Source organism: Podarcis erhardii (genome assembly GCF_964252035.2).
Source record: "Podarcis erhardii genome assembly, chromosome: 12".
NCBI lineage: Eukaryota > Metazoa > Chordata > Lepidosauria > Squamata > Lacertidae > Podarcis > Podarcis erhardii.
In genome coordinates, this window is record NC_138513.1 from 20,375,000 (window position 1) to 20,393,054 (window position 18,055).

Consider the following 18,055-nt stretch of genomic DNA (forward strand, 5'->3'; position numbering starts at 1 on the left):
ATGAATTTAAGGGGGGACAGCTTTTCAAAGACAATCAAAAGATATCTATTATAGAATAGTGGAATCAAAAAATGTGAGATGGCTTTGTAAGCCATCTAGTCCAATCCCTTGCTCAGGGTCAGTGTTATCAGCTCAACAACCTGGCAGGGCCCACCACTAATACCTGCCTGCCCCTTTTAAACTCTGCCACAGTGCTCTAAACACTAGGCAGCTGGGTCTAGCAGCAATTTTCAGTTTTCACAATGACCCATCACAGCATCATTCTATGGCATTGCAGAAAATTAAAGTGGCAGTCCCGTAGTCACCTGATGCTGCTTGGGAGAATTACTGCTGCCCACCAACACTGCCAGGGTAGTGTGCTAGCACTTACCAATTGGAGACCACTAAAGGACACTTTGCTCAGGGCCCCCTCAACTTGTAGTCAGCCTTGGGGAGGTTCAACAGAGATTTAGTCAGATAAAAAACACTAATGCTACCAAAGGGAAGTCCCAAGAGTTAGCTGTTTTGCATTAGTATTCCTTTAAAAATTATGTTTGGTTTGAGAAGTCTCATTTCTAAAGTTCCAGAATAATAATAAGCTAATTTTCTTAATTCACACATCTTCACAACAATTCTGTTAATATTGCCAATTTTATTCCCTCTTACTATGTGCGTCATTCACTCATATTCAAGGTGAGACTGCCCTATCTAACACAGCAAGGAAAATATTGTGATATGTATAATCAGCTCTCTAAAAATGCTGCGTGCTTCTAGAAATTATCTGATAGTTCCCTTGGTATTTGTGCAATAGCAGCTGGGGACTTTCAGTGTTTCATATCAAAGAGCAGATATGAAAAAGAACAGGGAAAAAAGAAAGAGTTTTTCAAAAGAAACAGTCTCCAGAGAGCCTTTCGAAAAAAGGGTGTTAACCTAAATATAGGCGCCACTGTAAATGTGTCGTTTCCACAGCTCTGCTTATAAATAATGTATATGAATAAAGCTGGAAAAGTGACTCAACATGTAAAAAAGTCAAACTTCTTATCTTAGATCCTAAGAAGAGGTATTCAGAAACCAGCATTTTTGCACAGCAGTACACAACTAGATGTTTTGCACACGTATGAACAACTGATTAATGACTGAAAGGTAGAGGGCAGAAGCAGTGTGTCTGATGATCATGGCAATTGTGCATGCCTTCAAAATGCTTTGTGTTTTATTGAAAGAGTTTCAAAGTCCATATTTTAAGAAAAACAGATATATTTATGTGGTAACAGTATCAGAGTACTATGCAAACATTCTGTAAGCTTAAGTCTCAAGCACACTTACAAGCTAGTAAACACCACTAAACCTAAATGCAGTCTGGATTTACAGCTCTAATCCTTCCCCGAATTGTGGGGTGGGGTGAACAAGTGAAGATTGTCAACCCCTAGAGACTATTGGGTTCTGGTGGGTTTCTGAATGCCCTAGGGCAGAGGATTTCAACCTAGGTACTTTGGCACCCTTGGGTGAATTAACAATTGGTATGGGGTGCTCCTCCTGCTGCTGCCTTCTGCCTTCCAATCATGTCCCAGATGACTTCTCCCCCTCCGCTCGCTCTCAAGTAGAGTTGGCTTTGAGGCACCTTACATGCACGAGGGATTTGGTTATGGTGCTCCATAACTACTTTGCCTATGCAAAGTGGGAAGTTTGCCTTATTTATTGTGGGGTAAGGGATGGAGGCTGAGATCTCTTCAGTGGGGGGGGGGGAATGCTCTGGTGCCTGCCTTCTACTCACAAGTAAATACTATCAAGTACATGAAACACCTGGATGGCTAAATCCAAGCACGTATGTGGGGGGGGGGGTGGACAAGGGAAGAGTGCCATTTATGGAAGACTTTTTATCCCTGCTCTGGAAAAGGGATTTTTTTTTCATTCCTTCTACTTGCAAATAAATCCCACATCTGTTCTACAGGAAGCTCAAGGTGGTGTATGTGGTTCTTCTCCCCCCCCCCCACAGCCCTTCTAGCTGCACAACCCTGAGAGGTAGGTCAGGCTGACAGGCAGTGATGGCCCCCCCCCCAAGGTTACACCCTGTGAAATTACAGCTGAGTGGAGGATTTGAAGCCCTGAAGGTGCCCCAGGCCCCCTGGTAGGTTTGATCATTATTCCTTCAGTTTTTCTAGCTCTTTAAAATGGGGCAACCAGATCTCTTTGCTTGATTGCAAAGCCACACATTTAGACAGAGACGGAGGTATCTGCAAGACATTAAATTTCCTCCAGAGCCTAGGCTGGGGTAATGTTAGAGGAAACCCCAAAGCCACAAAGTGGAGCAGATCATTAAGCAAACAGTCTGTGAGCACCTAGAAAGGAATGCTGTGATCACCAATAGTCAGTATGGATTTCTGAAAAATAAGTCATGTCAGATTAACCTGATCTCATTTTTTGACAGAAGTACAAGCCTGGTAGATGAAGGGAAAGCAGTGGATGTAGCCTACCTTGATTTCAGCAAGGCATTTGACAAGGTGCCCCATGATATTCTTGTAAAGAAGCTAGTAAAATGCAGTCTTGACTATGCTACCACTCAGTGGATTTGTAACTGGCTGACTGACCGAACCCAAAGGGTGCTCATCAATGGGTTCCACAGGGTTCTGTCTTGGGCCCGGTCTTATTCAACATCTTTATCAACGACTTGGATGATGGACTCAAGGGCATCCTGATCAAATTTGCAGATGACACCAAACTGGGAGGGGTGGCTAACACCCCAGAGGACAGGATCACACTTCAAAACGACCTTGACAGATTAGAGAACTGGGCCAAAAGAAACAAGATGAATTTTAACAGGGAGAAATGTAAAGTATTGCACTTGGGCAAAAAAAAATGAGAGGCACAAATACAAGATGGGTGACACCTGGCTTGAGAGCAGTACATGTGAAAAGGATCTAGGAGTCTTGGTTGACCACAAACTTGACATGAGCCAACAGTGTGACGCGGCAGCTAAAAAAGCCAATGCAATTCTGGGCTGCATCAATAGGAGTATAGCATCTAGATCAAGGGAAGTAATAGTGCCACTGTATTCTGCTCTGGTCAGACCTCACCTGGAGTACTGTGTCCAGTTCTGGGCACCACAGTTCAAGAAGGACACTGACAAACTGGAACGTGTCCAGAGGAGGGCAACCAAAATGGTCAAAGGCCTGGAAACAATGCCTTATGAGGAACGGCTAAGGGAGCTGGGCATGTTTAGCCTGGAGAAGAGGTGGTTAAGGGGTGATATCATAGCCATGTTCAAATATATAAAAGGATGTCACATAGAGGAGGGAGAAAGGTTGTTTTCTGCTGCTCCAGAGAAGCAGACACGGAGCAATGGATCCAAACTACAAGAAAGAAGATTCCACCTAAACATTAGGAAGAACTTCCTGACAGTAAGAGCTGTTCGACAGTGGAATTTGCTGCCAAGGAGTGTGGTGGAGTCTCTTTCTTTGGAGGTCTTTAAGCAGAGGCTTGACAACCATATGTCAGGAGTGCTCTGATGGTGTTTCCTGCTTGGCAGGGGGTTGGACTCGATGGCCCTTGTGGTCTCTTCCAACTCTATGATTCTATGAAAGTTTGGTCCTTTCCAGGGTTGTCTCAGGCCAGAAATAAAAGTCCCCCCCCAACCTGGCTCCAACTTATTTGATGTCATTATTTGCATGCTGCCCAACAAAAGATTAAAGGATTAAAGATAAGATATAAAACTGCAAAATCAAAGCAGCTGTCAACACTGATGGCATTCTCATATGACTACCAGTAATTATGGCTAACTGATTTCTGTTTTGGCCTAACATTGCCTGCTCCTTTATTCCTTCTGCTTCAGATTTTCTTGCACCCAGGTCCCATGCTTAAATTTGCAATGCAGCAATATGGAAAGATTATTTAGATTGGCAAGCACCAGTAAAAAGGGGGAACAGCTCCACTGTTCACTGGAGCAGGGTATTACCAACGTGTTACCCTGCTGTTGAAAGAATTGCACTAGTTTATCACTAGTTGTTTGCCACTCTGGGCTTCTTTGGAAGGACAGGAAAATAAAGGTAAGTCCCCTTCATGTGTTAATCACACAAAGGGAATCCATGTGTAGAAAGGTAAAGCAGCATTGCACCGCTGACCCTGTTCCTGTGGTCATGAGACCTTTCTTGCTGTAACCCGCCTGCCCCAGTTCCATTCATTGATATTGAGCAGGGGAAGTTTACATGCATAGATTATGTAGACTTCCATGGGAGATGGAAACCCGCATGACAAGGGTCCCAGTTCTTGTGGAAGCTTACACATGAAGAGGTCTCTATGGATATGTTTCCCCTTTTCAGATACCATGCTCAATGTATGCATGAGCCACATGAAGAAGCCACATGACCTCAGGCAAAGGCCCAGCCATGTGGCCCCATTGCCCCGTTCTACATGTGGACCCCCTTCATGAGATTAATATGTGAAGAGGCTGCAGTGAGTCCCACTTCTGAGTCAACACATATGGGACTGCATTGCCAAGGATTTAGAGTTATGAATGTTAGTCAATCAGGGGGAAAGGGGAATCATATTTAGAAACTAAAGCAGAAAATGTAGAAACTATTGTGTGCAGGTTTATATTCTTTGCAGGGAGTATAGCAGCCCATACTGAGGTAATTTCAGAAGTACATTTACCAATGCAATTTGGCACAATATTATTTAGGCATTAAGGTATAATTAATGGGTGAACTTCTTCTTTTTTTAAAGCACTTGGTTAATTATAATTTTGCCCACTAAGTCACCACCAATGCTGAATTAAGGCTGCAAACCAAAACACAGTTACCTGGGATTAAATATCTCATCCTGAGTACATACATGGGAGTAACTCATTTGGAACTCTGTAGGACTTATATTCAGAGTAAATATGCACACCATTAATCTAATGGAATTTAATTATGAATAAACATGGATAGAACTGGACTTTAATTGGACTATAAATTGCTAAGATGCTAATTTAGCTCCAAAAGTTCTAATCCACCATCACCCAATTGCAAAAGATTTATCAGTTCTCCTTCGTTTCATACTTACAGAACTGCATACAGTATTATCTGTAGCCAGTTATCAAAACTCAGGAACTTAATACATTATTGTCCATGAGAACAATGCATTTATGGAAACCAGAGGTTTATTTTTCTGACCGATTTAAAAAGCCCACAGAGTTCCATGTCGATACTAGATTCAGAAACTAAAAATAAACTCAAACTACTTCAAATGGTCTAACAGCATTCCTGTTGAGAGATAAGAACATGGAAGAGCCCTGCTAGATCAGTCCAGCATCCTGTTCCTTACTGGCCAAACAGATACTTCTGTGCTTTCTTACAAAAACTGTATGACGGCAACAGCTGGCCCCCACTGTCTGACACTCAACAATTGGTGTTTAAGAAGTTGCCTTTGAATGTGGAGCAGTCATTTAACTATTGTGGCTAATATCTATTAATCAATTTTTACTATCATTTCCTTTCCTCTTTCCAGCACTATGGTGTACTTTTTGAGACAGTGTGGCCAGAAGTGCACAGAGTATTCCGAACTGTGTTTACCTTAGAGTTACATAAAGTATTATATTACTGAAGGTTTTATTTGTAAGAGCTCATTTCAAGGTTGAGGACCAAAATATTACCCCTCATGGGCTTATTAAGTAGCAGCAGCAGGAGAGTCTGATGTAATATTATTCTGGGGCACTGGGGGAATTAAAAAAGAGGTTTGCAGACCTAGCTGCCTGATATGGAGGCCCACGGTAAGTGTCAACCCGGTGGGCTCTCCTGGAAAGTGGGGACCCAGTAACTATCTAGGATGTCAGGTGGTGCCCACCACACCTGATTTTTAATCCTTCCTTAGCAATCTTCATTGCTAAATTCGCCTCTCCTTATACAATTCTATCTGATTTATACAATGCGTAAGTCAAACAGAATTGTGTTAGCAGAACTACAGTATCTATGTTAAAACTGAACATGTAAGAGACTATTCAGGAGCCCTACTAGGGATGGGTGTTGTAGCTCAGTAGCAGAGCATCTGCTTTGCATGTAGAAGATTCCAAGTCCAGTCTCCAGGTGGGGCTGAGAGAGACTCCTGCATGAACCCTGGAGAGCTGCTGCTAGTCACTGAGCTAGTCAATGACCTGACTTGTTATAAGGCAACTTCCTATGCCCCTTTGCATGTATTCATATTCATCAAATGTTAAATCAGATATTTAACATTTTATTCAATAGTTAAGAAACATGTTCCGTGAGCTCACTGCCAAATGTTTTGAAATTCATATTTTTTGAATTCTTGTGAAAGTAAATTATCATGGGGCTTCTCTTCAGCTTGCCTATGGTATCATGATTGTTTGAATTAGGTTATTCTAAGTGGTGGTGCTTTAATAAAACTGCTGATGAGCTATGATGATGAATTAATTAGTTTTATAAAAAGAAGTTTGAGATCTTTATAGCTGTCAGTTCCAAATGTAAAAAAACAAACAAACAAGGGACACTGTGGAGCTGTGGTGCATTCAGGACCAACCTGACTTCACAAGTAACCCAAACACTTGGAACAGCAACATTTTAAGGTGTGCTAATGAACAAAGAAAGGATGGTTTATTCTCCCAGTGTGACTTCACATCTTTCAGGCAGAATGATACACACATGCTTAAAGTAATGGAAGCTCCTGAAATCCTTAGGAAAAGAAACAAATATAGGTCAGGACTGCACTGACAGAGAGGCTCTTCAAACTATATTATCTATTATTCTATTTTGCTGGAAACAGACTGAAATCTGTTGCTTATGCAGAGACTTTACACTCAACACTATCAAATCAAATATCTGAACTACTGGTAAATCTTTTTTTCTAGACAACAGACTCACTTGGAATACAAATGCAGTTAGTTTCTGCAGTCACTTTACCTGTCTTTCTCTTTGCCTGCAAGACAATGCAACACAACATACTACATAGTAAGGTATTATGTACCGTATTATGTATTATTGTTTGTTTAGTGAGCCCCTTCACTCCTTTCCTTTCCCACAAGCCATGATTAAACCAATACATCTCTAATTAACCATGTTTTTTCTTTTATCCAAACTGGGAAACTATGGTCACATGGATCAAAATTAACCAGAATCTTAAGCCATGGTTTGAAGTCAGTTTAATACCGTAGCAAGTTGTCAGCCAATGTGGTTTGGACAAACTATAGTTAACTAGAGACTTACTGGTTTGAGCACACCTTCTGCAAAGGGATGAGCAAAGGGGCTTCATGTGCAGACAAATTGCTTGTACATATGACTATATGAACCAGGCATTTGAGTCGCAAAAAAGGGCCTTTCCCACATGTTCGCTCTAAGTGTGCCAGAATGTATTTTACTGCTGAGAGAAATCTTCCTTCTCCCAAGTATTATAAAATACCCTCAAAATAATAATATGCAGGTATCATTGTTCATTCATACTGTTGTTAGTGTTGTAGACAAATGAATTATACATACAGAATATATATTTCCTTGAACAAGTATTTTACTGTACAAGTATTTTACTGACCTCAGCGTTTAACTGAAACTCTTCAGCATCACTGTTATCATGTAACATGAAAAATGTTGAGCATACCAATTATCATTATAAAGAAAGAGAAATAATTACATTTCTAAAAGCTATGTTTTCACATATGCCAGCACACATTTTTAGAACGAATTCATCCTTTGTAATCTCTGCACTTGTTATCATGGTGCTTGTTAAAATGTCTGTACTGTATAATTTGTTAAATAAGTACTGTAAAAACATGTTAGAGTAGCATGAATATAAAAGTAAGAGTTTAAATGTCACATTGTTATGAGGCTTATGAATTCTTATGCACATGCAGCATTCTTTTCAAACTGCAAGCAGTATTTAAGATAAGGACAGCACATATAATCGCTTTAGAATTAAATGGGAAGGTCTTGTTGGAACACTGCACTAGCATTGCTAATAAGGCTAGTTAATTAAAGTAGTTTCAATATAAATTGCTAGCATTATTTGCTTTCAGGGTTGTTGTTTTTCCTTTTAAACCAGTGTCACTTGTAAGCATGAAATAAGGATAATTCTGCTTCATGAAAGTTATTGAATGTAAGAAGAGCCCTTCTGGATCAGATCAAAGGCCCATCCAGTCCAGCATCCTGTTTGCACAGTGACCAGACACTAATGGGAAGCCCATAAGCAGGACATGAGCACAGCAGTAGTCTCCCCACGTGTTCCCCAGCAATTCAGAGACACTGGTATGCCTCTGACACTGGAGGTAGCACACAGCCATCATGACTACTAGCCATGGATAGTCCTCCATGAATTTGTCTACCCTCTTTTTAATGACAACCAAGTTGGTGACCATCACTATATCCTGTAGCATCACTGTATCCCATATGTGCTGTGCGCAAAAGCACTTCTTTTTGCCATCAGTCTTCCAAAATCCAGCTTATTTGGATGAGTCTGGTCCCATGTACTATGACAAGAAGAAAAACCTCTCTCTACCCACTTTCCCCAACACATGCATAATTTTATATGCCTTAATCAGGTCCTCACTTTTTCCCAAATTAAAAAGGCCCAATGTTGTAACATTTCCTCATGACATTAGCTCTAGCCGGCTGACTATTTTGATTGTCCTTTCCTGCACCCTTTCCAGTTCTACAATGCCATTTTTAGAGGTGGCAACTGGAACTGTACACAGTATCCAAGTATGGTCATACCATAGAATGTGCCAGGCCCTTATAGCAGTCGTTCAGTTGTTCAGCAAAGTGGGGGAAGTCCCTTTTGAGAAAACCAGGGTTGTTTGTGGATTTTGGTTTAAGCTTTGTTTCACCTTTCCAGAGAAAATGACATGGAAGTAATGGGTCTCAAAGTCATGACTAAACTTTTGTGGAACCCAAGTTAAACCAACAAACTCATTTTCTTTTATACGACAGCTTAAATTTCTCTTTACATCTTGCCATCATTCTTCAAACTTTTGGGTGAGGAAAAATACAATTAATGAAGCTAACATTAGCTTCATTGGAGGATGGATGGCGGCTAACAGATTGAGGTTGAATCCTGACAAGACAGAAGTACTGTTTTTGGGGGACAGGAGGCGGGCAGGTGTGGAGGATTCCCTGGTCCTGAATGGGGTAACTGTGCCCCTGAAGGACCAGGTGCGCAGCCTGGGAGTCATTTTGGACTCACAGCTGTCCATGGAGGCACAGGTCAAATCTGTATCCAGGGCAGCTGTTTACCAGCTCCATCTGGTACGTAGGCTGAGACCCTATCTGCCTGCGGACTGTCTCGCCAGAGTGGTACATGCTCTGGTTATCTCCCGCTTGGACTACTGCAATGCGCTCTACGTGGGGCTACCTTTGAAGGTGACCCGGAAACTACAACTAATACAGAATGCGGCAGCTAGACTGGTGACTGGGAGCAGCCGCCGAGACCATATAACACCGGTCTTGAAAGACCTACATTGGCTCCCAGTACGTTTCCGAGCACAATTCAAAGTGTTGGTGCTGACCTTTAAAGCCCTAAATGGCCTCGGTCCAGTATATCTGAAGGAGCGTCTCCTCCCCCATCGTTCTGCCCGGACACTGAGGTCCAGCTCCGAGGGCCTTCTGGCGGTTCCCTCACTGCGAGAGGCCAAGTTGCAGGGAACCAGGCAGAGGGCCTTCTCGGTGGTGGCGCCCGCCCTGTGGAATGCCCTCCCATCGGATGTCAAGGCGATGGACAACTACCTGACATTCAGAAGACATCTGAAGGCAGCCCTGTTCAGGGAAGTTTTTAATATGTGACATTTTAGTGTATTTTTTATCTCTGTTGGAAGCCGCCCAGAGTGGCTGGGGAAACCCAGCCAGATGGGCGGGGTACAAATAATAAATTATTATTATTATTATTATTATTATTATTATTATTATTATTATTATTATTATTATAACAACAATTTCCCCATACCTTTATTGTCTATATTTTTGCTTTCTGCACTCCCTCTTGTGAATAACAAGAAATATGGTAAGTGTTTTGGAGTAAGAGACAGCTTCATCCTGAAATTTCCTATCAAAACAGGAAACCACCCACAGGGTTTGCACACTCTGTATATGTATAACCTAAACCAGGCCCAGTCAGCTATGTGGAGTGGGATGAAGCAACTTGTTTTTTGAGATATCTAGTCATGCCTAACTCTGTCCCAAAATAAAACTCCCATATGATTGTGTAGGTAAATATTTAATGAACAGACCAACTAGAGTGTTCTTTTGAACAGATGGCCTTAGTAGGGGTGAATAGTATACTCAGCCAATTTCTACGCTTATCAGGCTCTCCTAATGCTCCAGCCAGTAAGAAACACTACTCTGAGTAAAAATTATATAATTTCAAATAGTTAAAGGGCCAGACCACCTTGAAATTCCCAACTGAGCATATGAACTCGACAAAATCTAAGAGAAGATATTTTAAGGTTATTAAATATTGAAGCAGTAGAAAGTATTTTTGGAACAGAGTGATTCTCTAAGGTACATTCAAGTTAAATTATTAAACTGAGCAAAAGAGTAAAAGTTATCTACCTCTGATATTTTACATTTTACAAATGGTATTAATATAGTAAAAGTAATAAGAAAGATTATGTAATTAAATTTCAAAGTCATTAACTTTATAGGTCACGATTCAGACTAGGTAAGGCACAATAATTTTGATGAGAGTTAAGCATCTGGTTAAATTCATTCTACTGGAATTAACGACCCTCAAAAATGCCTGAATTGACAGAGAACCATCCTTATTCCTTTACTTCTGAACATTTAAAATATATTTAGAAAATGCACAAAGTATTCAAATTTCCCACTAACAGAAAATACAGAATATGTGGCTGTGTGCACTAATTCATATTTTGTCCTCTTAATTTTTATCTCTCTAATTTTAACCACATCAAAAATAGATGGGAAAATTTTGGGCTTCTGAATATGTAACATTGCAATTATTCTCTAATGTGCCACAGTATATTTTATCTTATTGGTCATGAAAATGAGCAAGATCCACATCTACTAGATGAACACCATAATCTAATGTGTCTGCTCAGTCCATCTCAACATGTGACAGTGAAAACCTATCCTTCAAAATTCTGCAGTATTGCTTGACACTTAATTTTTTTACGTAACCCCATGGTCCTTAAAATAGGATGTAGATTCACTGAAAGAGCACAAATTACCTTTGAAAACTAACACCACATTTTAAACCGTAGTGAACCAGTAAGATGAAATATGCCGGTAGCCCTTGGGAAAACTTGCACTTCTAAAGGGCTTTGGGGGCTACTCAGCACACCAGGCACTGGAGCGTTGTTGTTGTTGTTGTTGTTGTTGTTGTTTAGTCAGGAAGGGAGAAAAGGATCTTTACTCCTCTCCCTGAAGCTGTTATGCTACTGCTTACTCAGCTGATAAGTGGGACTTCAAAAGGGAAGTGGGTTAGGGCAAAATATTTAGGAGGGGAAAAGAATCATTGAGTGGGAGAGGACATGGGTCTAGGTTGCAAGAAGACAAAGAATTGTCCCTTTCCAGTAAAGCAGCTAGTTCAGGATTCTCTTCCATGTCCAATGGTAAAGGCAGCATGACTTCTTCATTGTTAAGAAAATCTATTTCAATATTAACTGTTTTGTCTATTCAGTTTTACAGTGAACTACTTTTCCACTCACCCCGCCCCCCGCTACATTCTAAGGATAAATCAACAATGAATCAGCTAGTCTTTAATGTATTATAGCACTTTGGGGAGGGGGTCTATTTTCCTACAGAGACTGGAAACACTAATGATTAAACACAATAACAACAGGTAAGACTAATCACTGCTATTCTGTAAAGGCCTCACAGTGGCAGATTGGTGAATGACTAACACTTGAGTTTAGAAATATGATTGTTAACTTATAATCTCTCACAAGTATAGTGCGTATAGTTTTGGTAGGCAGGTGGCAAGAGGTCCAATTATGTTCATTTTTAAGCTTCAAAAATGAAGTCACCTGATCTCTCGATCTCTCTCTGGCAATTCACAATAGTGGAGGTATTAAAATACTTTGCATCATTGCTTGCCTAATTTGCTGTTCTAAGTATCACTGCAAGTAATTATTTGACAACATAAGATGTTCTCCAAAAGGTTTGGTTCCTTCCACAGCTAATTGTAATATGTTAATTTTAAAGCCATTGCATTACATATTAACCATAATGACCCTATCCCCAAATGCACCTAGGAAAGATTGAATCCTTGGGAAGTCAATGAAAGTATAAAGCAGACTTCTCCAACCTCATGCCCTACAGATACCATATTTTTCCGTGTTTAAGACAATGTTTTTTGCTAAAAAAAAATAGGCAAAAAGTGGGGGTCGTCCTATACACGGATAGTGAATTTAGACGGGGATCAGGCATGGGGGTGATTGGCAGTGGCTGTGGCGAGCGATTGGTGGGGGGTGGGGGTGACGGCGACCTCCCAAACAACTCAAGGGCAATCTCTGCAAAAAAAGCTCTGCCCACAAAGCTCAGCAACTCAAGAAATATTGATTTCTTAAATTGGGGTTCAAAAAAATAGGGGTTGTCATACATAGGGGCATCTTATACACTGAAAAATATGGTATTTTTGACAACATGTTTCATCGTAACTGACCATGCTGTCTGACCATGCTGTAGTTCCAAACACCTGGGACTCTATCCAATGGTCTCTGTTTGCTAGTGCAAAGGCTGTTGTGCACACAGACAGGTGAGTTTAAATGGTGCGCAAAAGAGAAATCCAACGCAACAGTTGCACTAGTGTAAGCTAGTACAGAAATCTTTTGTACAACAAAGTTACAAGCAAACTGCTTAAATATTATTGTGCAACAACGTTCTGCTGGTACAAAATATTGCACCAGTGAAACAAGTATACTATTAAGTAATTTTTAACTTAGTGTTACATTGGATAACACTACTTCCAGAGGACACCTGGTAGAGGAAATATAATACTGAATTAGAAGGACCAGTAGTCTGAACTGATATAAGCCACTTTCCCACATTCTTCCAGGACACTTGAATGGCGGGGGGTGGGGAGTGAATTCTGAAGTTTGGGGCCTGTGTCTGCACCTGTAACTGGAGATTTGCACACTCCAAATGAGGAACTCTACAAACTCACTACTACAGCCGTCAACCAAAGATCTTCAGTATCACAAAAGTTCCTTGCAAAAAAAACAAAGGGAATAAACCTGGGAACTATCCAGCAACACTGTTGGCTTCAAACTGGGTCTCTGCCCACTCCTGTTTTCAGCTAAGGGACAATCCTGCTTTGTTGTTTAGGTCCTCAGTTGGTTTCAGATTATTATCAAAGCAATGCATAAGCTGCTTGGGAGCTCTCACTGGAAGGCTTCCCACATCCTGTAATACTTGACACTTCCCTATTATCTGGATCCTGTTCACCTCACCACACCCCAGGTTACTTCAACTCTATCTGAACCCTAGACAACACTTAGACAAGGCCTTATGGGCTCTTAGGTTGTCCAATACTGGATAATAATAATAATGTCTCATGATCCAGGATTCTAAGCTCTTTTGGAAACCACATTTTTATTTATTTACCATATTCCAGACGCAGAGGAAAGCATCTGTTTGTTAAAAGAAGGGTTTTTGGCAGGTGCAACTTGCTACTAGAGATGGGCAAGCACTGGCTTGTTTGGCCCATAAATCAACTGGGCTGCTTGAAAAACCAAGTAGCCTAATTTCCACCTTTTCTCATGAAACAGGGTATCTCCCAGGCTCAAGCAGCAGTTGGGTCTGTGCATTCCAGGGACGGTCCACATGATCAGGCTGCAAAGAATTCCTTGAAAAGGCAGGCCAGCCCCACGCAGCCCAAGATCCTGTGTGCTTGCAAGCTTCACAATCTCTAGCTGAAAATGATGGAGGTCTTTGCCAGTCCCAACTTGGTTAAAAGCAAGCTTAAAATGATTTGCCCACAATGAATTCAAGCCATTTTAATTGTTCAAGCAGTAATGCTTACATTTGATGAACTCCACTTTGAATATCTACGCCATCCCTAGTTCCCACACAAGCAAAACTTGCTTAAATGTCCTCTTTTATACAACTATTAAGAACTCAGAAATTATCTCCTCTTTTGCAACAGGTTACTCTGCGAATGAAAGAAAATGAACTAAAAATGTTTCTTATTACAATGCTATATAGAGTATTACCTAATAATAAAACATTGTTTCTTCACACATGTTTCTAGATGAATTTGTTTGTCTCTGGGGTCACCAACATGAAACTCTCTGTGTAATGTAAGACATTGTTGCTTTTTATCATTATCACTATATACTTTACTCTTGGATTTATGCATTACATATTAGTTTAGATAAGGACAAGATGTGTTAAGTCTTCTCCACCTTTTATGTTGGTTCTCCTTCAAAGGTTTTGGTAGGTTTAAAGAGTATAGAGGAGAGCAAAGTTTCCCAACCTTTTATTTTTGGGCAGCACTACCCTTCTTTTGTAGATTTGGCCTGTTCTAGCGTAATCTTTCATTTATTAGCTCAGGCATAGGCAAACTCGGCCCTCGAGATGTTTTGAGACTGCAACTCCCATCATCCCTAGCTAACAGGACCAGTGGTCAGGGATGATGGGAGTTGTACCAAAACAGCTGGGCGGCCGAGTTTGCCTATGCCTGTATTAGCTGCATGCAGGGCTTTTTTTTCCAGCCAGAACTTGCCAGAGCTCTCAGATGGGCACCCTTGCCATTCAAAGAGAACAAGGGAAGTGTTCATAGTGAGTTACAGCACCTCTTTTTCTAGGGAAAAAAAAGCACTGGCTATATGAGAATAAATTTGTGAATTTTTAGCATTAAAAAGGGAATTGTTTACTTAAAAACTCTTTTTAAGATAACCACATGTTGGCAGCATTTCCACAGTTGCATAGGAGTTGAAAAGATTTTACAATTCAGGAAAACTTGTTAACTAACCTTGAAACAAGAGAAGCAAAGCAGACTTTAAGAGCCAAGAACAGTTTCCAAAACAAGAACAGTTTCCTATTTACATGTATTTATGTACACCACTGCTTATCGTTTGGGGGAGGATTGCCCTTAAAGTTAGGAAGTAAAATGGACACCATTGATTATGTATTCACAAGCCTTTTTATGTGCTCTTAGCTTTCCATCAACGTATTGTGCATTATTCATGTATGCCAACATTTTCTGCATTTTTATGACAAAAAGAAGTGAGATCACATTAATCAGGATCACTATTTTCATCCACAATATTAAAAATAAATAACTGCTTCTAAATATTTTGAAATGGCAAGGAATTGTTAAATATGAGTATCGGACAATATACATTTTTCTGTCTTGTTTGTCGTTTAGTGTTCAGTTATCATTCTTATTAATGCAAAAAATGATGCCAAACATTAACATCTTTGCAGTACTGAAACACCAGCTTAACACTGCCAGTGCCCTCCCACGTCCACTGTTTACAAGTTGTCTCACAGTCAGAGACAATGTCAGACCTGGAGATTATTCCTGAGCCTACCGAAGTGAGAACACCGTTTTGATGCATGGAAATACAGTTTTAAAAAGTCAAGGTCTGCTGGCAGTTTCTCTGTGAACTCCTACGGCAGCTTTGCTAGAGGTCATGAATATTACATAAGGGCTGTCCATGCATTCAAGTCAGCATTGCTAAGCCAAATTCCCATAGCAACACTCACATAGATTTACTCATCAGTAAGAGATGCATCAGCTTAGCATTAGTGAGTGCACTAATGCTATTCCTATTTCTCTGTAAATTCTTATCATCTCTTTTCTTTGAAAGTTTAATTTCACTGATAGTAAAATACATACTCTTTCCTAGAGCAGTTGATTTGTATCATAAAAATGCAGTCTGTAAGAGTAGGAAGAAACTGTCACACATATTCACAGCTATCAAACTCTGACAACCCAGACCCATTAGTTACTTCTCAGGGTGGCCATCACTAACAAAAGTTACTGATCTAAATTTTGCAACCCTTTAGCAGCTTTCTGTCTCCATAGTTCAGAATTAAAGCAGGGCAGCTGGGAGAGAACACAACAGTATTCCTTCAGGGCAGCTGGGAGAGCACATCAGATTCAGCAGGAAACCTAAAAAGACAGAGCTCAAAGGCTCTTAAATGGACCATCTAAAAAAGTGCACCTCAAAGGCCAGTACCACAAATTTGTCTTATTGCAAAGGGCTTGAAGCCTTCAAGCAGTTGGCTATGACTATGAACAGCCCATTATTTAAGAATGTCATAGCATAAGCATCCCCCCCCAATAAATGTGTAACATCCTCAAAAAGCTACCACTGATCTAGCATACCTTAGTTATGAAAAATGGATCAGGCAACCTTTCCAAAGATTGGACCAAATCTTTAAAATTAGGTAAATGCTTGTTTCTGGAATCAATGCACATTCATCAATATACTAAGAGTGAAACCACACAACTTAAAATCCTCAGAATAACATTGCAAAGCCTTTCCCTAAAGAAGAGGCTTTAATGCTGAAGACCTTGATGATGCTTTAACATGACCTTTTAAACTGTTTATTTGGAAGATGTTTTTAAACACAGGGTGGATTTTGTTGAACTTAGTTGCAAGCGGCAATACAATTTCTGAATTAGGTGGGAGATACATTTAAAAATAAATATATACACATATAATCAGACAATGAGAAAAATAGGATGGACAAGTATATGGAATATTAGAAACATTTTTTAAAAGAACAGTGTGAGGTAAAGAGAATAGAGAATATAGATGTGAAAGACTACATTCTAAAGAAACTAAAGATATAGTTAATTAAAATTACATTAAAATTATTGTACTAAGACATATATGGAAGGCAACAAGTGAAGTCAAAGGAGCAGCAGCAGCATAAAAAGAGTGATGCAAGAGTTTCTTTTAAACAACATCCTTTTACCAACAATATTATCACACACATCTTTAGCCCCATATACTCACAATTCAAAATCACCAAAGAAAAATAGTAGTATTCATACGCAGGGAGAGAATCTGGGATTCCATGTTCTATATAAGATTCTGGAATATCTCTATATAATTACTGAAAAGCAACTTTTCACTAGTTTGCTTTTCATATGCAAAATCCAAGTGCTTCGTTTTTTCTGTAAAACTGACTATAGTAGTCAGAACATACTAGGGGCAAATGAGCGTTGTATTGTGCCTTTATCATGCATAGGAAAATATGTCAATGATGATTTAGTAAGACAACAGGTTCTACTAGAAACAACATTTCCATTAATCTAGAGAGTGAAACAGCATCTTACCTTTGCCTTTTCCAGCTGCGTCTGGGCCTGTCGCTCTGCCTCTCTCCGCACTGCCTCTCTGTCTTCCTCAAGAGATACATCTGAATCAGATGGACGGCTAGTGTAGGAGTCCGCCGAACCCTGGACAAAAGGAATATATTACAAATGAAGAAAACTGTGTTGTGTTCTTTAAAAATATATACTAGTTCAGAATTCTTATTTGCAGCACTTTGATATAAATCCTCATTTAACAAATTCTAAAAACCTGTGATTCCCAATAGCATCAATGAGAAAAAGAATTACTATGTAAATTGTTTTAACCCTGAGGCTATTCTGAAAACCAGCATTCTTTCTCCAGCTCTATACTTGCTGTTTCTCCTTCATTCTAATCTGCATATGCCTTTTGCTATGCAGAGCTAGTTTCCGTGAAGTAACCGTAATGGTGCAGTGCAGAGCTGAAGGACGTGCAGCTGTTTCAAGGATAGCTTTAGATAAGCAAGCCACAAATAAGGCCATTTGAGTCTCACTAAAAGCAGCATTCAGATAAAAAATACGAAGTTGCTAAGAGAAATCCTTACATCTGAGAAACACCTCAGTTTCTGCTTTAAGCTATTAATTTTATCTTAACTGCAGAGCACCTCCTCACCTGACACTATCTTTCCCCATCAGAAAAAATAACACGGCATAAATCTCAGCCCTTCAGCAAAAACAAAGAAATGACCACAAATCAAATTGCAGCTGACAGAACATGTCTGGAGTCAAGCACATGTCCAACCCCTGGTCACAATGCTAGAATAACTATGTAAACAACTTACATCTCAGATTTTCCTCCTTGTTGCAAGCAAAAGAATGGAAACTGCTAATTCAAACAGAA

The 18,055-nt window shown here is 40.0% G+C and overlaps 1 protein-coding gene across 10 annotated transcripts in view; it reads right to left on the bottom strand.

Annotated features, from left to right (window-relative positions):
- The window catches only part of CACNB2 (calcium voltage-gated channel auxiliary subunit beta 2), a 133,510-nt gene that overhangs the window by 27,820 nt on the left and 87,635 nt on the right, over positions 1-18,055 (bottom strand). For 9 of the 10 annotated variants that reach the window (XM_081882087.1, XM_081882088.1, XM_081882085.1 and 6 more), the window contains one exon: positions 17,203-17,322. In XM_081882087.1, coding sequence (XP_081738213.1) covers positions 17,203-17,322 — 120 coding nt within the window. Of the gene's footprint in view, positions 1-17,202; positions 17,323-17,996; positions 18,016-18,055 lie in introns of those variants that run through there. The other variant, XM_081882086.1, reaches the window with a different exon arrangement.